Source organism: Thunnus albacares, chromosome 18 (assembly GCF_914725855.1).
Source record: "Thunnus albacares chromosome 18, fThuAlb1.1, whole genome shotgun sequence".
Classification (NCBI taxonomy): domain Eukaryota; kingdom Metazoa; phylum Chordata; class Actinopteri; order Scombriformes; family Scombridae; genus Thunnus; species Thunnus albacares.
The window spans coordinates 12,950,751-12,975,119 of NC_058123.1; the positions used below are offsets into that span (position 1 = coordinate 12,950,751).

General features: G+C 39.4%; 2 protein-coding genes across 8 annotated transcripts; one reads left to right on the plus strand and one right to left on the minus strand.

Moving 5' to 3' along the window:
* Window positions 1-559: 559 nt before the first annotated feature.
* On the minus strand, window positions 560-10,114 carry LOC122968516 (inactive phospholipid phosphatase 7). The gene is made up of 3 exons (XM_044333828.1): window positions 9,524-10,114; window positions 8,637-9,371; window positions 560-1,260 (listed from the first exon to the last, which is right to left on the minus strand). The coding sequence occupies exons 2-3, from the start codon at window positions 9,112-9,114 to the stop codon at window positions 872-874; spliced, it is 867 nt and encodes a 288-aa protein (XP_044189763.1). The 5' UTR covers window positions 9,115-9,371; window positions 9,524-10,114; the 3' UTR covers window positions 560-871.
* On the plus strand, window positions 8,844-23,663 carry fam78ab (family with sequence similarity 78 member Ab). Of its 7 annotated transcripts, none has more exons than XM_044333836.1 (3): window positions 8,844-8,932; window positions 12,178-12,481; window positions 18,854-23,663. In XM_044333836.1, exons 2-3 carry the CDS (start codon window positions 12,219-12,221, stop codon window positions 19,377-19,379), a joined length of 789 nt encoding a protein of 262 aa, XP_044189771.1. In that variant the 5' UTR covers window positions 8,844-8,932; window positions 12,178-12,218; the 3' UTR covers window positions 19,380-23,663. The 7 variants fall into 7 exon arrangements, with proteins under 7 accessions (XP_044189771.1, XP_044189769.1, XP_044189767.1 ...); XM_044333834.1 differs by lacking the exon at window positions 8,844-8,932 and adding an exon at window positions 10,723-11,369; XM_044333832.1 differs by lacking the exon at window positions 8,844-8,932 and adding an exon at window positions 10,724-11,385.
* The last annotated feature ends 706 nt before the right edge of the window (window positions 23,664-24,369 follow it).

The following is a 24,369-nucleotide window of genomic DNA, read 5'->3' on the forward strand; positions in this document are numbered from 1 at the left end:
GACGAACAAACTTCAAACATCAGTTATGCTAATGTGCAGAGCTGAGGAGAAATATCTACTATATATAAAAAAAGATTTAAACTCATTAGAGCATAAATTGTAGGAAATTACATTTGACCCTGTAATAAAAATACTAATTCTGTGCAAGTGTGGCACAAACAGCTAAATTCAGTATCATCTAAAATAAGTTCATATTTGATAAATGTACAGTTAAAAGAACAGAATCCCACCAGGAAGATACAAACATATTGTAATAGCCATGCCAATTAGAAACAATGTGGAATATCCAAACAACAATTACTTATATATTTTAGTGCTAAATCCAATATTACAGCCTTACACCAAACTCTATTCAGTGCTCAACACTATTCAAGTATTTCACTATCTCACTTACCAATGAAATCTCAAATAATAGCACAAATATTTAAAGAAAACTGAGAGAAGAGGAAGATGAAAAAAAGTAAAGTGGTAAAGAAGAAGAGGCACAAGAAAGAATTAGAATAAACTGTATAAAATCTAAATCTTTATCTTCCAGCTTATGCACATTTTCACCAAGTCATTGTCAGTTTGCAGTTGTCTTAATTTTGCCTTTATTGTTAGTGCTTATTGTAATTGAAATGATGGAGTTTAGTTGTGTGTGAGTAGATTTCACTGGAGATATTAGAATTTTTGAAGCTTTTAGATCTTGTGACCTGCCTGATGTGTTTTAGGCATTACATGCAAGTCAGCATCTGCATCCAAATGTTATTGCTTCTCTGTTCACAACCTGCAATAATCTGACTCTTGCAAAAATAACTTCACTGGACCTAAGTCCTTGACAATGCAAGTATCAAATGAGCCCTGTGTGCTATCATAGCGTCGTATCAAAAGCTCAGAAAAAGGGGCTCCAGCTGAGGGTGCTTATGGAAATAAGAGTCTGGCAGGTGTTTGATGAGAGCCACACCGTCTCCATCAAGCTAAAGTGGAAAAAGCCCAGAGCAAAGCCACACACCATATCTGTTAGGTGGTGTTTCCCCAGCAGTACCCGAGACATGCCCACCAGGAAGGCCCACAGCACCAACAGGATGCGAAGCGGCACAGCCAGGACCAGGTGGGACAGCAGGAACTTGGAGACCATGGCGGCCCGGCTGGCATGCGCAGCAGGGAAGGAGTACATGTCCATGGCGACGCAGTCCAGGAAGCCCGGCGTCATCTCCCAGGGTCCTCTGCGCTTCACCAGTCTCTGGACCCCAGCCACCGTCATGACGTCAAGGATGAGGGCTGTCACAAAAAATGAGAGTTGGATTAAATTTTTGTTGATGTGGTATAACTTAGACAAGTATCAAAAAAAGAAAGACAGAAAAATGGACCCTGTGAGTGATATATTATTAAATATTTAATTTTTAGATGGTTAATTCAAATGAATTAATGAAGAAGCAGCATTTTACTGTTTATAACTGATGGAGGTGAAGCTTATTTCAATGACCTCATACTTTCTATACACCTCAGATAAATCTCAGGCATTGTCAGATGATTAATGGGTTAGAAAAGAAGAAAAACTGAGCTACACAAATTTATATTCATTTTTGGACTTTTCTTTAATATTTAATTTTCTCAGAAATGTTGGATTGTTTTACCTCTTCGAGCCTTGTATATTCATTTAAATAAAACAATCTGAGAAGTTTAGATGGGAAATTCCTCTTTGGTGGAAATAGTGACAGCTCATAGACATCTGACAAATGGAAACATTCAAGTCAAGTGCAAACACCTCAAAATTGCACTTAAGTACAATACAGTATTTCAGTAAATTGACTTACTTTCCACCACTGGAAAATGCATAGTTATGCACTAATCATTTTTTATGAGCCTGTTGTTCCAGTGTTAGGACCACACGTCCTAAATTACTGCTAAATTTCTGTTTTTTTGGCTTATGACCCCTCACAATGAAGCAATGTCTGCTTGTAACCCCTATAAATAATAACCAGTGTTGGGCAATTTACTGAAAATTAGTGATTAGTTACAGTTACTAGTTACTTCTCTGAAAAAGTAACTGAATTGCTTTACCAATTACTGCATATAAAAAGCAATTAGTTACTAGGGAAATTAAGTTTTGCGTCACTTTTAATGCAAAAGGTTAACTTGTCCCGTAATCTCAGTTTATTCCACTCAGTAAAAAGTTTTGTTTTCCCCAGAACCCCAAATCAGTTCAGTTCAATCCAGTTACACAAACATAAAAGAGAGACACTGAACACTGTACCCAACACTGGTAATAATCTGCTAAAACATGATTTGTAAGCAATTCAGTCAGATTGTCTTATTTTAAAGATTTTTGGATGTGTAGAAGTTGAAAGTATCTTCTATTTCACAGGGGGAAAAAAGCAAAAAATAGAGAAAAGTTGGAAAAAAAGTAAACAATAATTTTGTTTAACAGAATTACTATTTCCCTTGGGACACCACCATATTGGAAATAAAGTTTTCCCATTTAAAACTATAACTTTGAATGGTGCACATAAACTTTCATGAGGACAGTGAAATCACGAAAAACAGAGTAACTGCATCACTCTGAACTTTGAACTTGTAGGACTAATTATCATATCCTCACACTAATTCATTTGTGCATTTTGTGTAAACCTGTAAACAGTGAATGACTGAACAATACTGATAGGCAGATCATTAACAGATGAGAGTAACGGACAGCCACAGTAGCTTTGAATGTGTTTTATCTGCGTCTTTGAATAGAGCAGAAAACAACTACAGTACATATGTAAAGAAATATCTTGGTGAGCAAGAATAATAAGTAATACACTACTAAGCAGCATCTGAGTCCACATAACAGACATTTGCAGATGCCTTTTATAACTCCATGCCTCTCCTAAAAATATCCCTTCCATCGCCATCTTTAACTACTGTTCAAGTCTGCCATTTTCACACACACTCAACCAACCCTGCACTACATAACTATCACTTGTCTGACATATTGGTTATATTACCTTACTTCTCTTTCCAGTCGCCCACTCACTGTCTTGACATGCCGTTATTTTAACTTCTATTCCAGCTGCTTACAAGCAGGCTAGTGAGGTGGTGTCATTTTAATAATCACTGAGGGGGAAAAAAATCTAAATGCTAAAGAAAGAGATGAAGGAACAAAGGAGAGGTGGGCAGGCTAGCAAAAAAATAAGTAGACAATAAAACTGGTGTGATGTGAGTGAGGACAGTTTGCCGCAGGGCCCCATGGTGCCTCCTGGCAGTCCGCATCTAAGAAGTACTGAGAGGAGGCAGAAGGTGAGCCAAGAAATGACACATCATATTATCAGATGTAAGGACACGTCTGTCCGCGGTGCCCTTCAACTAACTGAAACAACAGTCACAGTACAGTTTGCCCTGACAGTTTTTTTTTTGTTTCAATACATCAATGATTAACAAAACAACATCGTTTTTGTATCTTTTTTTTTCCTGCAGAATGTCAGTGTTTTTCAAAGTTGTACTCTCTCATGCAGGCAGACTGTGTGATTTCTTTTGGATTTTTGTTCTGCAGTGTGTGTGTGATGTCTCTGTAGAGAGTTTTTCAGTGTTCTGGGCTTTGAAACCAGGACAGACAGAGCAACTGCACTCAGCACAGCATGATGACACGTTTGAAACCAGGCTCCAGTTATTGATCGCACAGAACCACACAAACACTCTCCATCAGTAAGTCAGATTCCTGGGATGCTGAATGCAGATTCACTGTTTAAATTTAAATTGATTTACTCAAGCCGGCTATATTGAGAACAGAAACTTCATTCCCATGAAGTGTATCGGGTGTTGGCATATAATTGGTCAGGACTGCCGCAGATCAACTTGCATTGTGAGGAAAAAACCCACAATGCCCATTGTTTCTCACAGTATCAAGTTAAGATAAAGAGTAAAAGAGAATAAAAGAGCACTAGCACAATTATTTATGCCTTGTGTGCTCTGAGTTTCTTTAAAATCGCAGCAAGAGTGAGAGAGAGATTAGTTTGTCATTTTAACTGACTCACTGTGGCCAGAAAATCATTTGCAGAACATTTATAACATAAACTTGCATGTGCGTGATCTATAGGCCAGATCAGGGTAGAGAACATCAAAACCACTATGATCAGCATAGCAAGAGTCATTTATAAGGTGGCCATGATTGGAAGGAAGGTTTGCAAGCCCATCTCTACTGTAAATACCACTTTTGCTGCTGTTCTAATTTGCTTTATGGAAAGTGTTCAACTCTAGATAGATTATATGATGTTTTACTTTCCCTTGTCAAGATGAGTGATTTCATCTACAACTGATAATGTGCAACATGTAATATCCTGGCACAACGTGCAAAACTAGTGCAATATTATCCTACTGGTTTTATCAGTTGTATTGGTTTTATATTATTTTGTGTGTTTCTTTTTTTGGTGTGTGTGTTTTTTCTGTTCAATGTATGAACTTAAGTTTTTTTTAAATGTATTTTTCTGTATGAATGATTGTAAGGATGCTGCTAAGTACGTCTGGAGAAAAATGCTTTGTGATGAAGTGGTGCTGAACCCAAGAGAAAATTCCCTAAGACAATAAAATGTATATTATCGTATCTTACAAATCTGATGATGAGATTTTTGCCGCCCCAAACTGAGAGATTGCACATCTGTCTAGTTTCTATGGCAATACAAAGGTTGAACATTTAATATGAAAACCTGTCAAATCAGTCTATTTAAACCTGTAATAACTAATATTTTGGCCACTTGAGGATCGTGGAAACTAGCTGTAAACATAACACTACATATAGTATTACCACCTTTTAAGTTGTGTATTTACACATCCAGCAAATATGAAGAAATAATAGTATTTACTTAGTTGTGTTTGTATCCAACTTATGAATGTATGTCCAGTATTCACTCTGATTTTGGCTTTTTTTTTGGTCTCTACCAACTCCTGAGCAAAATATCTGGCTCTAAATGCTCCACTACGTTCACCAGCTAATCGCTAACTTCATTTGTCTGCAGTTTGGTGCTGCAGAGGTTGTGTACAGTGGATTTTTTACAGTTTTTTTTCACCGGAAACAGCTGTTTTCTGTGGGCAAAAACAATGCTCATGAAAGTTGGAAAGGTGGGAGTGGACTGAAACTTTAAGATAATGAGTGATAATTAAGTGAAAATTCTCTGTGGGTTTGTCACTTTGGGCGTCTCCTTTCACATACAAATAGTCCTGTGATCAACTGTCAATATAAAAATATAGATTAAAGCCAGTTTAATGACTGTATTGGTGAATTCTTGTCACCAACAGAAAAACAAGAGCTGCACACAGGTAAGCCTCTTGAAACGTAGTGCTAAATACTGAGCCAAGCCACCAAGCATAATGAAAAATGAATTAAAGGCAACAGCTGTGTGAGCATGGCTTGATCATGTCTGTTTGTTCCTATCACCATCCATACAGGCCTCAACTACAGTACAAGAAAGTCGGCATTTAGAGTTCACCAAACTCTGCCTCATTAATCCCTTTATAAAGGGTGATATTGTTGCAATTAAATCTGTGTACTTGCAGTGCAGTCCTGTAATAAACAGCAACACGTTCTTATATTGGACACATTTTTCAAAGAAGTGACTTTAAGATTTAAAAATCCCCTCCAGTCATGTTTTAAAACACATAAAATATTCTGCTTAAAATAATAAATTGATATGTTTTTTTCACAAAAAAAGTTCAATTACCTTTGATAAAAAATCCTTAAAATGACATCCATCCTCCTCCCTCATTGAAAAATCCTGAATCTATGCAAATATTGTTCATTGCAAAAGTTTAACTACTTGACACAAGATGCTTCACTGAGAAGTCCATTCTCAGTGTATGTGCACTGGAGGCTTCAAGTTTCCACATCACACTTCTGTAAGTTGTATACAGCAAATAGATCGGCTCCAAAACTAGTTGTTATGTCGCAAATCCTGCTCGTACATACACGCCGTACACTCAGATTTCTAGTAAACACAGAAACTCTAGTGTCAAACTCTGCACATATGTCATTCTGCACAGTGAAGCTCAAACATCCAACTGAACAAATAGGTGGCTAAGGATGGTACATGCATTCAATGACTCACGGAAGACATACATCAAAACTTTCACAACTGAATGTAGCAAAGGTTTTCAAGAGTTGCCACTAAAATGTGAACATTTGGATTTTTTTCCACTAAGTTTTTAATGCCTGATAAAACAGCAATTTGGCACTGATATGGTTCATACATTGAGTAATTAGTGCAAACAGAACCATGTCAATTTAGCAACATTTTGATGCCTTGAGCCCCACAATTTGAATGGAGATGCATTATGTGAGGTAAACATGGATTCTTTGTGAAATGGAGCAACTAGGTCAGTGGAGTAAAGACTGTAAGTCACACAGAGGCAGAGACCAGAAAACACCAAAGCAGCACTACACTGAGGTTGATAAGGTTGGGAACACCCTCTGCACAGTCAAGGTCTACTTTTGGAGTCTCTGACAAGCTCTGTAGTCTTTTAGACAGATCCAGTCATTGTGTGACTAGACTATGTTTTCAAAACACTATATGGGAAATATTTTTGAACAGCGGTCTGAGTTAAACTAACCCCAACAGACCAATCTTGGCTGATTTCTTCCCTGTAAAAAGCTAAAAACAAAACAGAATTTCAGCCAGCATTAAATATTAATTCCCCACCCAGTGTTCGGTATGTTCATAGATTTTCTCCTGACAGACCTCAATAGACTAGAAATGATCCCAGACCAGCAAATAATGAACAAGCATTTGGGACTCGACAATGCAACAGTGTCCCAAATCCAGAGATTTACCGGCTTCCAATCAGAGCTCAATGTAGCTACAGCCAGGAGATTTGTACTGCTTTTTGGTCAATAATCTGTTTGGCCTGAGACTGTGTGTATGTGTATGCATGTGCACTTGCTTGCACACATACACACACACACTCAGTTTCCCTAAGAAAAAAAAACATCTCATGTAGTCTGTGCTCTTTGGTGCAGAATTGTTTATAAAATGTGCTGCTGTACTGCTGCTTAACGCTATTATATTACCATTAGTAGAAACAGGCAAACAATAGAATACTGAATAAGTAACAAAGATATTTTATGTATGGATCCATAGGACAAAACCTTTTAAAATAAAGGCTACTAACGACTAATGTCTGGGGAACTTTGATTTATAAATGTTTGAGAATCCATTAGCTGCTGAATAAGCATTGATCCAAGGCATCTTGTTTTAGGGTCAGCATAAGGAGGAAAAAACAAAACATTTTGCTGATTCAAGATTCGTAGTCGCTGACTATATATTATGGATTATTTGTTCACTTTTTTCTAAGCTAAGTGACTCACCAATAATACCAGTGCCATGCTGTTAACATCCAGTTTAGTACAAAACTAGGACTTTTATATTTGCGACAGTTATCACTTCATAGTAGTTTTTGTGGCTTTTGTAACCTTTTAACGAGCTTTTAACGCAAAAGTAACATACTGTCTATCCCAGCTGAGCTAAAGACGGAGCTCAAACACACCAGCGAAGGGAGCACTGCTAAAAGCTACTGATTCAGTCACTGACAACGGTGATTCAGTGGGCCTACAGTCAGTTCACCTCGAAGACTCAGAGTTAACATGAACTGAACACGTCTAGTCAACATAATATCATGAACCATCATGCAGTGTAATGCAAGTGCTGCAGAAGGATAACCTTTGTAAATATTTGTATTTGTGAAGCAGTGTGTGGCTGTATTATATTCATACATCACATACAGTAACATGTAGAGTTAAACCAACACCTCTCTGACATAATGTCAACAAAAACTGAACAGAAGCCTCATGAGATGATCATAAATGAGATTCACAAAGGTATTATTATGGGACTATAGTATTGGATTACATTAGACTATGTGGGATGATTGTCAAAGCAGTACTTGAAAATGCTAAGTAGACAGGAAATCTGCAACATAATAACCATCCTTCTTCATACATAATGTAGACATTACTGCACAAAACTGACACATGCTGATGTCTTTGTTCTCTGTTATAGTCTGAATTTGCATTTTTTTTCCTTCTCTGTCGCTGAAGGACAGTCAGATGTGCCAATCAGCATAATATTAATCAAGTGGTAATCATAATGATAAAGTGCATGGGTTTGAAAACACAATCTGGCACCACTTTCTAATAAGTCACACCTTATGACAGGTTTATGAGCCTTTACTTAATGGCTTTATTAATGCTATGAAAATAGTAATAACTCATATGTGAGAACATTCTTAAGGTTTCTATGTTGTGAAGGCCTCTTCCTCCTTCCTTGATCTATGCAGCATTAATACAAGACATGCTGATAACGATTTATAAACCCATTGTCAAATATGCCTTGTGAGAAAGTGTTAATCTTGCGTGTCACAAGAGGACTATAATCACAACACAGTGGCGATTGGCACGTCTGTCTGACTTCACAGCAGGTGGGAAGAAAACAGGCTGAAAGTCTATGCAAGTTTTGACAGTGTGATGTCATGCTGTGAATGTGCATCAGTTTCATGCAGAAGAAGTCAAAAGTAGATTGTGAGCTTTTAGGTGCTTGTTTCATGCAGCCGTGGCGCGCACGTGTGTGGTGTATTTTAAGGATGAACTGCAGTTATGGTGATTTGGAGAGGTTGATGATTGTGTTATTTACCAAGCAGCAGGTTCACCAGGACCTCTTGCCCAGCCAGAGTATTACTCCTCGTGAGACACACTATAGTGCCAATGATCCACGTGATACCGTGCCCTGTAAGCGCTAACAGGCCGACCATGGAGCGGCAGCCTCCCCAGGAGGACGACGTGTAGGCGCACACCCCCATGCGCTTGGACAGACAGATATCAATGGCGAGGAGGGAGTTCATCGCTATTCCCTTAAATGAAGGGTTCAGCTGCATACAGTCTTCCTCTGGCATTTTGTTGGACTCTCTCCTGTCCTTGCTGCCGCTGTCGGTAGGTTCTTCACTTGGCTGGCTTGTTTGGTGCTTGATTTGACCGGGTCGCCTTGCACTGCCTCGGCTTTCAGAAGGGCCGCCGCTTCGCGGGGGCTGGTGGTTCAGGGACATGAACTCAGGTCTGCTCAGGACGCTGTTTCTCTCCCGCGTCCTGGATCTAACATTGTAACTCGAGGGCATGTTTGGATAGGGCCGATTTCTCCTCTGAGGGCGCAACAATGTCAATCTCCGGAAGATAATTCAAGTGGTGCGAGTTTACCACAGCAGTAAAATGTCCCAGGATAAACCCCCTACACCAGTCCTCCCCCTCCTGTGGCCTTAATAGATATATTTAGACACTGGAATGCGCGATGGCCATGCTGTTTATACCGCGACCCATGCAGGCTGGGAGGCTGTGTTGAGTGGCATTTGCTTCGGCCAATCCAGTGAAACCCGATCTACAGCATGGAGATAAAATAACAGCATAAGCATCTTGTTACGCCACAACATTGCACAAGCACACGGCGAACAGGTGCCTCGCTGAGCGCAGTGTTTTCTCTAGTATTGAAAATGTGCAAGACATACGCAAGACACAGTGTTGTCATCTTACCAGGCGATGGATATCCAGCCATGAATCACACGTACAGCATCACTCTAAATCTCTCCTGTAGTCTCCATAAAACCTCAGATATCCAGGCAGCGAGGGGAAATAGGTTCTGGCACAAAGCGATGCAGGTAAAAATTGAAAAAGTTGACGGGCAGATCAAAATCATCAACAAAGGGTGAAGACAAGGCAGCCCAGTCAGTGCAGCAATTGGTTATTCCGTGCGGATTTGACGTAGTTTACGCACATTTGCGATTCAACCTCTGCGGTGCGCTCTGTGGAGGAGAGGAGTTCTCCAAGGTGCTTAAACAGACAGCGGCAGGACAGAGGCGCGCCTGTATGCTGCCGTCATCACAGAGGCACAGGGAGGGTTTTTAAAAGTTATACAATCCAATGATGAACAAAAAACAATAAAATAAATGTGAGTAAATGATGTAAATAAATGTGTGTTTTTTGGTTGTTTTGTGGGAAATAAAAATAACCTCATTGATCACTAAGAAGAAACGCTTTTGGCATACTTTTCACAGCACACAACAGTGAACAAAATATAATGATCAGATCATATTGATTATTGATAACTTATTATTACTGATTAATCAAATCAAATCAAAGCAAATCAACTTTATTGGCATAAATGTTGATGTTAAATTATTGCAAAAGCTAAATTGCAATTATAAATTACAATTATATTTCAATGAAAAAAGATAAGTAGGGGCTAATCACAAGTGAAGTTGTTATCATTATTACAGCTGAAATGATTACTAATCAGTCAGTCAATTGACAGAAAATTAATCTGCTACTAATTTGATAATCAATTAATTATTTAAGTTTGACTACTATTAATTAGGTACATGATATATGATATTAATTGTAATATAATACTTTCTAAATAAATAGTTCTAAATTATATAATTTTAATACCTATAATAATAATAATTGATTAGCTTATTCCTATTTGAACACGTTTATAAAAGGGATGAGTCAATTAAAATGCCACAAAATTTCCCATCATCATGGCACAGAGGCTGTTCCTAGAAGCTGATGTGAGGCGAGGAATTCAAATGTTGAGTCATTTCAGTTTTCTGTATAAATGCCTCATTGCAGCTCAATGCAGCTCAATGCAGTTAAGTTACAGAAGTCTCCAAAACAAACAAAGAAACAAAAAAACAAGCTAACCCTTTGGCACGTTTTGTATCCTGTATAAAAACCTCGTGGGCACATCTACTCAATGCAGCTTTTAGAATATTTATGCCCTGCAATTTACCGCAACCGGTAGACGTCGCTCTGCCTACATTTCCCAGCATTCCTGCACCTCGGGGCGGAAATGTCGTCTCAAAGATACTTAATAAAGCTGCTTCCCAGGCAGCTGAAATAGACCAATGCGTAGCGGGGTGAACCTGCTGTGTGTGGCTGCGATGGGACGAGCACGGAGAAATGACAGCTTGTGCAGGAATTTAGGCTGAACTGCATCCCAACCGTAGAGAGGACCGCAACTGTCGGCTCGGACGAACTATGTGACAGCTGTCACTCCTCCCCTCCAGAGATTTTTTTATTTTTTATTTTTGAAATTTAAGAATGGATCCGGTGAAATGGGTGCTGAAGTTGACCCGGCGGTGTCCTCTGGATGTTGCGGTGCTCCGTCTCAAACTCGACCAGATTTAAATGTCAGTGGAAATGCTACCTCTCTCTCTGTGGGACGGTGAAATCGTTTGCAGCAATTTGGGGAAAAATAACGGGAGCGGGTGTGAAGGAGACAACGGAAATACCTCTCTGACCGAAGAACTGTGTGAGCCGCCGTTCATGCTGAATATCTCCGGGATCTCACGCTGCTGAAGACACTGGAGACTTTCCAGTGGGTTGTTTTATAGGTAGACTTCTTTTTGCATGTTGTCTTTTTTTTTTTTTTTTTGGTCGGCTAAAAATAGACCACAATTCATGCAATTGCTCTGCACGAACCCTTAATCCACACATGTTGTATTGACGTAATAACGTACGCTCCTAAACCGTTAAATTGCACTTTTTTCATTGTGATGAAGTGAAGCAATTGCGGATTACATGGACATCAAGCTGCTCCATGCAATGTGAGTGTCACACCTGAGCTGCCATTTGTCCGGCATAACATTTTTGATTATGATTCTTGTCACCAGATAGAGCTTTAGCCATTGGATGATTGTCCAGAGATGAGCCTATAATGACAAAGAAAAGAGAACATGACGCCAACGTGTAATGTTAGTACTTTTTGTGAATTATTTAGCTCATAATTAACCTGAACCTTTTACGCGCACCTTTCCAATGGATGCATGTTGCCAAAAGGTCAAGTATTTGTGCGAGAGAGCACATACAAGAGGCAATGAGTTGTAACTTGACAGCATGAAAACACCAGTGCACGGATAAAGAAAGTTATTGTACCTGCACATATTTGGCGAGGCTGCTTTTACGCACCGGAAAGCATGATGAGCTCTTCAAATATGAAGATTTTCTAGGCCTGCCCCCTTCTCTCTGACAGTAGTTTTGGATCAAAGGTGCATGGATTTTTTTTTAAATGAGACATTCTGCTGTGATTAAACGCCTTTTGTTCTAGTGAGCATCTTTGTAGGGGGAAACACGATCCAACTTTGGTGATTTTCTTCCTGTTCCCATGCGTCTTTCTCCTTCTCCAGACCTCTGGACGTTGTGGTGGATTGTGTTGCTATTTAATGCAATGGGCTGTATCCAGAGTATCAGGTGTAAGCCCAAGAGTTTCCGAGACAGTATCATCGTCCTGGAGGTGAACACTTCCATCGACTCCAACCCCACCAGCATCGACGAGTCATCCAGCGTGGTCCTGCGCTACCGGACACCGCACTTCCGAGCTTTTGCCCGGGTTCTGGTGCCACCAGTAGCCCGTAAAGAGACATGGACCATCGGCTGGATTCAAGCTTGTAACCACATGGAGTTCTACAACACGTACGGAACTAAGGGGATGTGAGTATCACGGGCTCTATTCGTTTCATTCTGTGGTGCTCAAGCTTTGACGATCATGATGAGCATGTGTTGAACACATTTGGTTTGCAGCTTCTTAATGAGAAATAAGGATAATTAACCCCTAACACTGATTAATAAAAGTGATGCTAACTTGCTGGAACTGACACGTCAGCCACAATTCAGTTTACGCTATGTATAATTTAAAACACGGTTGGCTCGGTTAATTTGAACCATCAGGTCCATCTTCACGTTACCAGAACTGTGATCATGCGTTAAAGAAACTCAGCAAATATTCAGATTATTCTGTTATCACTTTGTTATAACATATTAGAGGTATATATCGACAGACAAGAAGAATAAAATAGGTTTGCATAAAAAAATTTCACATTTAATGGATTTGCTGAGGTGATTCCCTTTATCTATCATACATAGGCTTTATTTAGAAAATAAATGGTAAGCTAACATAACTAAATGGTGATGCTCCATGTTAACAGTTTTACTAATATCTGATGAAAACATATTCCTCAAGACACTTTTGGAGAAATGCTTTCACTCAAACTACATGGAAAGTTTGAACATTTTAGGCCAACAACATCTACCATAAACCATCCCTGATATTAGGCTATGCAGACCAAGGTTTTAATGAGTTTAGATATAGGGAAAAGAAACCTAACTTAAAGTACTTATTACTGAACGAGAAAAAAAAGTAGTGTAACTTTAAGGGCAGAGTTATGATACTGTCGGTGTTCCTGTTTAATAATACTAAAACTACGCTTCAGTGGAAGTAGTGAAACTAGTCCACAGTTGCATCTGAGTTTCTCAACTGTACACAAGCACCAATCTGCACATTGCATTGAGAAAACACACACTTCCTCATGCCATATACACTCACACACGTCAGCGTTAGCACATTCGAAATGGACGCTACATTTATAGGAATAGGCCGCAAAGTACTGAAAAGCTCTGACAGATATGAGAGAGTGTATTGTGATGGAAAGTATTTGCTCTGACCTTTCAGATCCTTCACTTGTCAATACACAGTTCTTTTGCACCACTGGTTATAAACAAGACACACATAAACAATTTCATGCTCATGACAGAGAATGATTATAAACAGGTGTCTTTCTCATTCTTTGTCTTTTTCTTTCTCTTTTTTTTGTGCTCAGTGTTGGTGTGTGAGTTTATGTTTGTGTGTGTGGACACTGGCACAAATGTGTGACAGGCAGGCATCCTGTAGTGGCCAACCACAAGCTGACATGCTCTCAGAATATGCTTTATCTGTAGACATTGCAGCAGAGGATGTTTGAGTGCTGCATGTCTAAGATTAGAGACACCATGGTCCCCTCCCCATCACCCCAGCCCCAGAATGGCCCTGCATGTGTGTACATGTGTGTGTGTGTGTGAGAGAGAGGGAGAGAGTGAGATGGTGAGAAAATCGAGAGAGCCCTCAATTACTCTCTAAAAGTCCACTCTGATCGATGCCTTTTTGGAAACTGCATTTGTGTTGACAGTAATTACCGTTTCCATCCATCTATCCAAACTGCACAATGTTATTGTGAATATTTACTCTTTTATCTAGCTGAAGTTTAATAATCGCGCTCTTTTGTTAAGTTGTTTTCGGGTTAGTGATGTACTGTTTCTATTCAGAGGAACATTGACCCATTCGGAAATGTTCAATTTTGAAATGAATGTAAACAACAAGAAGAATAGCTCCCAATCTTGAAGCCCAAAACCGAGACAATTACTCATACCAAGTGTATTGGACTTGACTTTAAGAATGGCCAGATAATCAATATTTCTTCTCAGTTTTTCCACATCGTAAAAAGATTCTTTTAAAGATGGCTTTAACCACCAAAATTGCAAAACATTGTGAATTCTGTATTGAAAAGGAATTCAAAGGCTCCTAAAAAGTTGCACTCATATTAGGTTAAATGCCAGTTAGCAGCATTTGTTAGCTATTAGAGAGCAATGGTGGTCAGCACTTTGATGTGTTTCAAAGCAAAATAAGACAGTTAACAGTTCTACAGAGAAATTATACCCAAAGCAATCACAAAATTAAGAATTAACATTCTCAAAAATCATGTCTGAATATATTGCATGTAGACAAACCATCAACAAACAAGAATAGCGATCACACGCTAGAACTAACCAACCATGTAACAGATATATATATAGTACTATATATAGGGTTGTTGGAATGCACCCCCCCCCCCCCCACCTTTGCAGCAGTGTTTGCAAAGCCAGATCCCCTCTTCGGCCATATTTACATTTTTTTTGTCTACCCCTGTAGCTCTTGCACTCAAAAATCTGCTTTTATACATTATCAACATATTCAAATATGAACTTCATTAAACTTCTGTATAAGCAGTCATCTTCTTCAGCGAAGGCAGATAATGACAGAACTTCACAAGCATATCAAGGCCACCTTACAAGAGATGATTCTGTTCTCGCTGCTGAGACTCTCATACTAAGTAGTTTCTTTGATGGCAATAAAGCATCAGCGAAGCTGTAATTGGACTGAACAGCTGAGGATGGTAATGTGGAGGATTTCTCTGTTGATGATGATGTGTTTTGGATTCTGGACACATTCAGTGTCTTTCCTCCTGTTGTTTTCTGCTTTCTTTTACAATTGCTTGACTGAGGTATGGTTTGGTGCGGTTTGTACCGTATGAGTATATTTATGAACAGGTGTGGTGTGCACACGTGCTGATGCACATACCAGTGTGTATTGTGATGATATGAGGCCTTCGGGGTTGTCCTAAAAATAGCAACTGTGGTAGAAATTAATCTAACATTAGATCGAATATTTATCTGCTGTTTAAGTTTCATACATTTGTGTCAGTCCGATATGGGTCATGAACTTTCATATTGTAGTAGTAGTGTGATAGTCTACACACACACATGCAGGTGGAGCTTGCTGTAATCATTGATTGCATTAGCACCTAATGTCTTTACTTCTACTCCTGCAAAACTGATCCAATCTACACCATCTGTGAAAGAAATGATCTCTTGGACACTTTAAGTTTTGGTACTCCAAGCCAGTTTGCCAAGCCAATTCGCCTGTGACATGCAAATGAATGGGACAGCAAAGATGCAGAAATAGGAAGTGAGCTGTGTTTCTGCATCGCTTTTGCTCAATCATGATCAAGATTCCTCAGTAGATACACAATTTCTCACTAAAGCTATATATAAACTTGACAAAATCATACTGTTGTCATCCGGCCAAAAACTCTGAATTACACAATTTTTTTTCTTGGTCAGTAAGATAGATCCAGTGAATCTAGTTTGGTCAAAAACACATTTCTTTGCCTCTTCCGTAAACTTCATGCAGTCTTCACTAAATCTTGCATGAAAGCAGATATTATTTGCTTAAGATATCGGTTCAGGCCTTATCGTCACTGGAGGTTTTAAGTCATGTCACAGGTGAACAGGAAATTTCAACCCTCCACTAGAGCAGTGGTTCCCAACTGTCTGTTTCAGATGCACTTCCACAGCCCAATCAGATGAACTCCCTTCATCGACACCACCCATCATATTCTAAATGTGTTTTTATTTAATAATATTAACTTTCTAGAAGCTGATATTGTTACAATAAAAAAAATCCACACATTGGAATCATCAGTGTTTAGGTTGGTTTGCTTAATATTTGTATTATTTATGGCAGAAGCTAAGCGTTTCAACCATTTATCCATTACTTTGAACTATTTTACCATTTATCCATTAGCTATCTATTTCAACTGTTGATCGATTACTTTTATCTCTCTCATTACTTTGAACCATTTATTCATTACCTTTATCTAACTATATAGACTTCTCTGCTCACTTGCTAACCAGTTTTCACACACTCTCAATCACAACCTCTGGTGTTCAGGTGTTACAATAAGACTCAATATGTAGTTCTATTTTTTAAAATCAAATCTTAAATCATAAATCAAATGAGTTTACATGTCCCCCCTGAGGTAGAAGTAACTTTGATTGGGAATCACTGACATGCAGGAGTCACAATGTCGGACAGTAGTTTTTTTTTCTAAAGAAGTGAGTGAGTCCACATGGCTCTGTCACAAACAATCACACCTCTTGTTGCAGACCATTTGGCTGTGACAAAGCTGCTGGTGAAGACACAAACAGGAAGTGAGCCGTACCTCTGCAATACTTTCTACAGTCACAATCAAAAATTCCTCGGCGGGTAGACGACTCTTCACTATACCTGCGTGCGGTCTACTCTTGAGTTATGTGCCTGTGCTTGCCCCCCCACCCCCCCCGTGCTATTGCTGCTCGCTGCTCTGCTCTTGCTTATGATGTTCATCATAAAATCCTTTATTTTTTATTTTTCACCAGGACCTGGCAAACAAACCAACATTCAGGCAGTTTAGTGTTTAAGCTTTGATGGAAAGTGCCACCTGTAGGAAAATGGCATGCTGCTCAGCACATGTGCTTGTGAGGCCATATTGTCTGTATGGTTTAAAAGCCAGAGATTTATATCACGTCATGTGGTCATGAATGATAAATAAGAAAAGTTTCCCACAGAAATTCAGAGGCAGATAGTCACTGTTTGAGTTCATGGCTCTGATTAAAAAGAGATAAATTTCTGCAAATTGTTTTGGAGGCATCAGTTGAGAGGATTAAGTGATTTTTCAAAATAGAAGTGTACATATGTGCACACAAGAGCACACACGCACACATAAGGGCTAGCTATTATCATGCCCGACATGCTAATCTCACCCCCTGGGTGAATACATAAATCACGATGTGAGGCCAGGCCAAGCAGGCAGTAAGTCATGTGGCTGGTGATCACACTGTTATCTCCTCTATTCTGCTGATCCTTGGCTCCAGGGAGTGAAAGGTAATCTTTTTCCTGCTGCGGGCAGAAAATCGATAGGTGGACAGACCAGCGGTACTGGGTCACTTAAGTCATTCAGCGTCGCCTGCTGTGTGTCACAATATTTCATTGCTGCATTGTATTTTTCCTCAGCAGTTTGAAAAATTGGCGGAAAGATCCAACTGTGAGGCTTTGAGTCAACTTTTTGCTTCCGTCATGTGTTGTTAGATACACTATTATACCAAGAGGGAGACTTGTCACACCATTGAGATGCAAATTTTCAGCTATTTATACAGAAAAGATTATACAGGAGAGGTTTTTACAATAGGAATCATTTGGTTTGGTTTATTGTGCATTATAATCCCAATTTATTATGACTTGGTTTATATTTTTGTAGGTTTTGCCATCAGTTCTTTTAGTGTTACTGAAGAAACGCAGCGCTTATTTGGAAGAGAAAACGAAGGCAAATGATAAAATTATGACCCAAACTGCCAGTTGTAAAAATCCATCACAGTTTACAGAAAACCCTCTGATTCAACTTCGGGTCACTGTACTTGTGCATGCACACCATGTTCCTGTGCAATTACACAACATTTCAAATAAGCACACTTCTAGTTTTACTTCCAAAGGAAGTGGTTTTGGTAGTTGGCATGTTTGTTACTGGTTTCTCATGGGGGTTTTTTGTCTTCTCTTTTTTGCCCTTGCAGATTTTGTTGTAGCGATGTGTCTCAGCCCAAATGCAACCAAATCACTTCATACACATCTCAAGATCAACCCTTCATGATCCATGATACTGACCGCATTTGTCTCCCAACATTCATAACACAAAGACTTAAAAAAAACACTAACACCTGGTAGCAATACAGTACGTATAACGATTATTATTATTATTTTATAAGCCAAGAATGGCACCTGTTTACTGCATGGATTGTGCTACTTTACAGTTTATGTTACAGAAATTAATCACAAATGCTGCAATATGCCTCAGAAGGCTTCATTTTTCTAAACCAAAATAATTCTAGTAATGCATTACAAGACAAATGTGCACTGTATATATTTACTCCAGACACACCTGTAGGGTTTCTACAGATATATTTACGACAGTGCTGGTCAACCCAGTCTTCCACCCCTGGAAATCTACTGCAGATTATGTCCAGGCTTCAAGGAGAGACATCTGATCATGTGGACAGAGGTCATAAATGTTCAACCTCAATGCGGAAAATAATCCATCTATGGGTTATGTTAGAAATCTAATGTAAATTTTTTAGTTTTATAATAGTATTCAAACATGTAAAATGGGCTGAATTTTGGTGGTGGTTGAGTTTAAGTGAGAAAAACAGTTCATGAATTCGGAAGATTAATTTTGTGTCAAAGCAACGAACACTTAGCTACAGTTTATTCCACATTGACTGCTGTTGTGCTGACTATGTTAGGAGTTTTGAAAAAGCCAGCTCAGTGTAGAGAACTGTGTGTAACCATCTGTGCAAAAAGACTAAGGTCTATGAGCTATTTCTGAATAAATTCTCATCTATCTATCTCCTTTCAAATTTCAGGTCAAGCTGGGAGCTCCCTGACCTGCGTGATGGCAAGATCCAGGCCATCAGCGACTCAGATGGTGTCAACTACCCTTGGTACGGCAACACCACAGAGACCTGCACCATCGTAGGCCCCACCAAGAAGGACAGCAAGTTCAGTGTTAGTATGAATGACAATTTCTACCCCAGCGTGACCTGGGGTGTGCCAGTCAGCGACAGCAACGTGCCTCAGCTTAGCAGCATCCACCGAGACCAGAGTTTTACGACCTGGCTGGTGGCCATCAACCAGGCCACCTCAGAGACACTTGTCCTGCAGACAGTCCGCTGGAGGATGCAGCTTCACATCCACGTGGACCCAGAGAGGCCTCTGGGTCACAGGGCTGTTCTGAACGAGCCCTTTGCCCAGGAACAACCTCAGATCCTGGGCAAGAATGAGCCCATCCCCCCTAACGCCATGGTCAAGCCCAACGCCAATGATGCCCAGGTGCTGATGTGGCGGCCAAAGAATGGTGACCCTGTGGTGGTCATCCCACCCAAATACTGACCCGTTCCACTGACCAGACTGGCCTTGGATACCTGAACAGTATCATCTTTTATTTGTTATCCTTCTTTTGTACCTGCTATTCACCAGCTCTCACTGCTTTAACCCTTCTTTGATATTTATTTTCTTCTTTTCTTTGCCTCTTTTCTTATGTTTAAAAAAACAGAGAGAAAAACAGGCAGAGACAAATGAAAGCAGGACTAAACCAGCTCTGAAAAAAGACCAGCTGTTGCTTTGAGGTGTACTTTTAAAACTGGAGTGAACAAACTGCAACCATTCTACCTTCAAACTGGGTCGGGCCTCACTGTGCTAAACAAAGTCACTGCAAAAATGAAAAACAAGAGAATTTCTTGTTTTTATTATTTTAATTTTGTATTTTGGCTGTTTGGGCCAAGTGATATTGGGTTTGTGAGTGTGGGTGGATTGAGGTATTTACATGACCATGTCTGCACACTTGCTACATACATGGATATGCACAAACTTTGTGTATGAATACCAGTTGTGTTTTTATTTATGGGCTGGGAGAGAGTGCATTTAATTGTTTGTTGTTGTGTGCTTCCCATGACAAATTGCATCGGGTGACATAGATTTTAGTACTTTTTTAATAACATGCAAGACATTCAATCCATGCTGCCTTAAGTTGACATCGCTTTCCACTGCAAACGTTTTAGCCTTAAACTAAGTGCAATGCAGTATTTTGCTCATTTGTCCCGTCTCTTCCAGACTGTTGGTGCTGGCATGTGTGGGTTTAGGACAGGAACAATACCACTGAAGAAGAAGACCTGGGTCAGAAATCTAGGCTTTTGTGTTCAGTTGAATTTACCTGACTGATGTATTGACTCACAAGCACAACCAGCATCATGTGTAGACACAGCTATACAACAAGGCTAACTAGTTGTGTTTCAAGTGCATTATGCAACAGAAGAGATGCTCTGTGCTGATGAACATACAGAGAACATCATTAAAGCCAACCCTGGTCAATAGCACTCAACACAATAAATCATACGTGCAATAAGCTTGAGCAAAAGGTACTCAAAAGCGCTCCTCAGTTAACCTCATTTCATTATTCTGTTTAACGACAGAAAACAAATTTTCCCTTCTCTGCATCACTCCATCTCAGGGCCCCTTTTCACTTCCTTCCCTTCTCTTTTTTCAAACATCCTGTCTTGCCCACTCTTTCTTGCCACAGTTGTGTTTGTGTTGTTCATACTGAACAATCAATACCTTTATTAATAAGCAGACACACACAGGGGAAATAACTTTCAATAACTGGAAAATGAGACAGCGCTGCTTGCTAGAAAACAGCAAGCTATCTGTTATGTGTGACTTGTCTGACAATCTCATACACATTCTATTTATTATTGTTGCCTTCCTTTAATCCGTTAATATCCTTAATCCTGTATACAATTTAATATATTAAAATCAAAACATCTGTCGCTTCTGTTACCATGTTTTCTGTTTTCTTCTCTGTCATCCTCAATCATCTGTAATCTTCATCTACACCAGTGTTCTCTCTATCTCTCTCCCACTCCTCCCTTTCGTCTACCCTGCCTTCCCCTCTACTTTCTCTCTCGCTTTATCTGCTGTTGAGGCTGAAAAGCAGAGCAAGAGGCATGCAAGTTTGATCCTGACTGCTCGGTTGGCATATAGATGACCCACTTCTCTGCTTTGCCAGTTGTAGCTCTCACTGCAGAAATGTGGGGCTTGTCGCCCTTTATTTCATTGCCAGCAAATGTAAGACACACACACACACACACACACACACACACACACACACACACACATGCACGCATAGACAAACAGCTCTGGTCAGCTAAATACCAACATTAAATGGGATGATGCCCATTTAACTGTTAATCTTAGAGTAGGGTTTCAGCTGCCAAGTATCTGAAAGCAGAGAGAGGGAGGCAGAATTTTGCATCATGATTTTTTATTTCCTTTTTTTGGGAAGCCAAAATATTGCTAAAAAGTTTTTCTTTGTGTACTTTTAAGTTAGTTTTTTACTTTCAGATGTTAAAAAACTTCTTGCAAGTTCAAAGTGCCCACCGACCTCCTGTGTTTTGGCCCCAACCAAAGTAATAATTAGCATGCAAGGTCTTATCTGCTCATGTATTCCACAAAGATCAGTAAGCTGCTGCTGTTTCACTGTGTAATGTAGCATTTTGTAGTCAAAGTCAAACGATATCCAGCTGAACCAGAGCTCAAACATTAAATCTATTCATGCCATGAGGTGAATTACTATGTTATTATAATTACATAAGCCCATACATGGTTGCATCAGACACTTGTGTTTGGCTTGGTTCATGTGTAATCGAGATAGCCTCTTCTCCAGGCTGAGTCACAGGGCATCGTGATGAAAGGAGAAGATGTAAAAGGCTAGAGGGGGGACTGCTGTCATAATTAGATCGGCAGTGACACACTTCGATGCCCTACATGGACTGAACTGTGCCGAGTCGTGCTATGCAATGCAAGGGCAAGCTAGAGTCATGCATGAGGTTTAAGTGGGGTCAAAAAGCAAAGGTCAGGGTCAAAGTGTTTGTGTGAGGGGAGCTGACAGTCCTAAAATGTAAACAGCAGAATGGCTGAGTGGGAATGAATATTGAGGTGACAACAAATTGAATCCAGATATTAAAGCCATCTCAAAATAACGTTGACATTTGCCAAGCTGAACTTGGATGTCAACCACAAGTTATTTCAATTTGTGGTTTGTTTTGAAGGCAGCGTAGAAAGCTGCGGCTCATGTTATGATCTCAGCGACCTTTCACCTGACTTTCCTCATGTGGAACATAGTGCGGGTCCATTTTTGTATCATGGACTGCCTCGTAATGTCTTGAGAGGACCTATGGACACCATAATAGTCGAGCTGGACTACACGTAATAAAAGCTTGACACACAGACACAAACGTGTGTTTGTGTGTTGTTCATGTGTGCGTGTGTGTTAAATCCCATTGGAGGGATTTAAGCAGGATTTCACTGATTTGCTTCTGCTGTTGTTGAGTCATGATTCTTTCTCTCTGTCTCTTCTCTGTCTCTCTCACACACAATGCAGGGAAGGTTATGCCCTTGTCATAAAACAGGGACAGAGCTTGAACTCACAAACACACAAACACCCTGAGGGGGAAGGAGCAGGCCTGGCGTGGTATCTGATTGTCACAGCAGTGTCACATTGGCAGTGTGAACCTCATTTATCAGCCCTGCACGTGGACCGTCTAAACACCACGGACACTCCTACACATGCTACAAAGCCATATGCACAAAAACACCTGTTTACTAGTAAACAGTAAGTGATACAGGTATTTTTGTGTTGTTAAAATAAAGTGAGTATGTTTCAATATGAAAGAGAAATGGAAGTATTGAGGTCATTTGGTGGGTGTCTGTCATCTATCAACAGTATTTCATGTAGGAAAAGGGCACTTGTCTTCTCTGTGTCTGAATCTCATTATAGTGTGTTAATGATGTGTTTTTTATGTTCCCACCACAGAAAGACTTCATAAATGCTTCATGTGGTTCCTTATCTAAGCCACAGAAAAACAAAATCGCACATTGTTTGTTTGGTGTATGGAGGGCAAATAGTGCCAAAATTGGACAAAGCCAAAACTATGCATAGGGCATTGTTAATGACTTGTGAATTCAAAAACCTATTGGCACTTAATTACAGGCCTATTTGCAGTTGTTTTTGATCATTAAATGTATTAAGCATATTTGTATTTCCAGAGAAACATCACAAATGCAAAATGTAGCCATGTGGAAGATTCTTTGTTGTAGTGTTTTCTACTTGTTGGGCTGTGCCAAGTGAACGAAAGTGATCCTCTCCTAAACCCACACTATTACAGTTCTTGTGAAGGCTGCTACCTTTGCTTCAGATATTTATGTAGTCATCAGTGAATCATCATCCCTTTATTTAAACCAATAAAACATCCCAAATCTCACACTCAGGACCACCTGCCTTCATTTCCAGCCTTTTACTATTGATCCTATTCCACAAAAAAGAAAAGTTAATATTCCATAAGTCAGTTTATCTTGCTGTTCTCCTTGTTTTTGATATTAAACTAACATAGCCCTGTGGTTTAAATACAACCCTAAGTGTAGCACATAAGATAATATGAGTGACTAAGTATGTTTCTCATTTTGTTTGTTTTGTTTTCTGGAAATACAGCACTGAAATAACTAAAGCAGTACGAATTATTTTGTTCAGCTTTTACTTTTACAACAATACTTGAAAATGGGTCTGTTCTGGCAAATATTTAAAACTGTGAAAATGCACAACATTGGGGCAGCTCCCCGAAAGGAAAAAACAAAAAAACTATATATATATAAAAAAGGTCTTTTTCATGAATGAATAAAGTGTACAAATGTTACATGTTGTCTTTGCTTTTCTTTCAGCTTAAATGTGGAGATACTTTTCCTACAGTGATACTCAGATATAATATGTGCATTCTGACATGTTCATATTGTCATTTTAAATCATCAGAGGAAAAGTCATATGTGACCATTTAATGTTTTCATTAAGGCCATGTATATAATTATAAGTATATGAGCCAATATATTTCCACTTAAAGACATTAAAATTCTCTTCCTAATGACGACTTGTAATGCATGTATTTACTAGTTTCATCCATACATGTCATTTCTGTGTGGTTTTCTCTCAAAACTGTGTTCATTCAATCTGCACAAATCAAAGGACCAGATGCCCGCTGAGCCAGGATAAAGAAACACAGTCTTAAGTGCTGAATTGAAAAATCCTGAAAGCCTGCACGCATATGAACATCCCTGCGGCTACACAAACACTGATGTGCACATGATGCACTGTATGCCTCGCTCAGTCAAAAGATTTCTATAGCATTAGAAGAAATGTTACTACTCTTTATGTCTCCTTTGGTTGATGGCAGTGATTGAAAGGAATAAAAGATGAAGTAAATAGAGGACATACGGTAGAAAAAAACATGAAAGAAAAAGATGAAGAATAGCATGGAGATCCTTTAGACTCCCATGG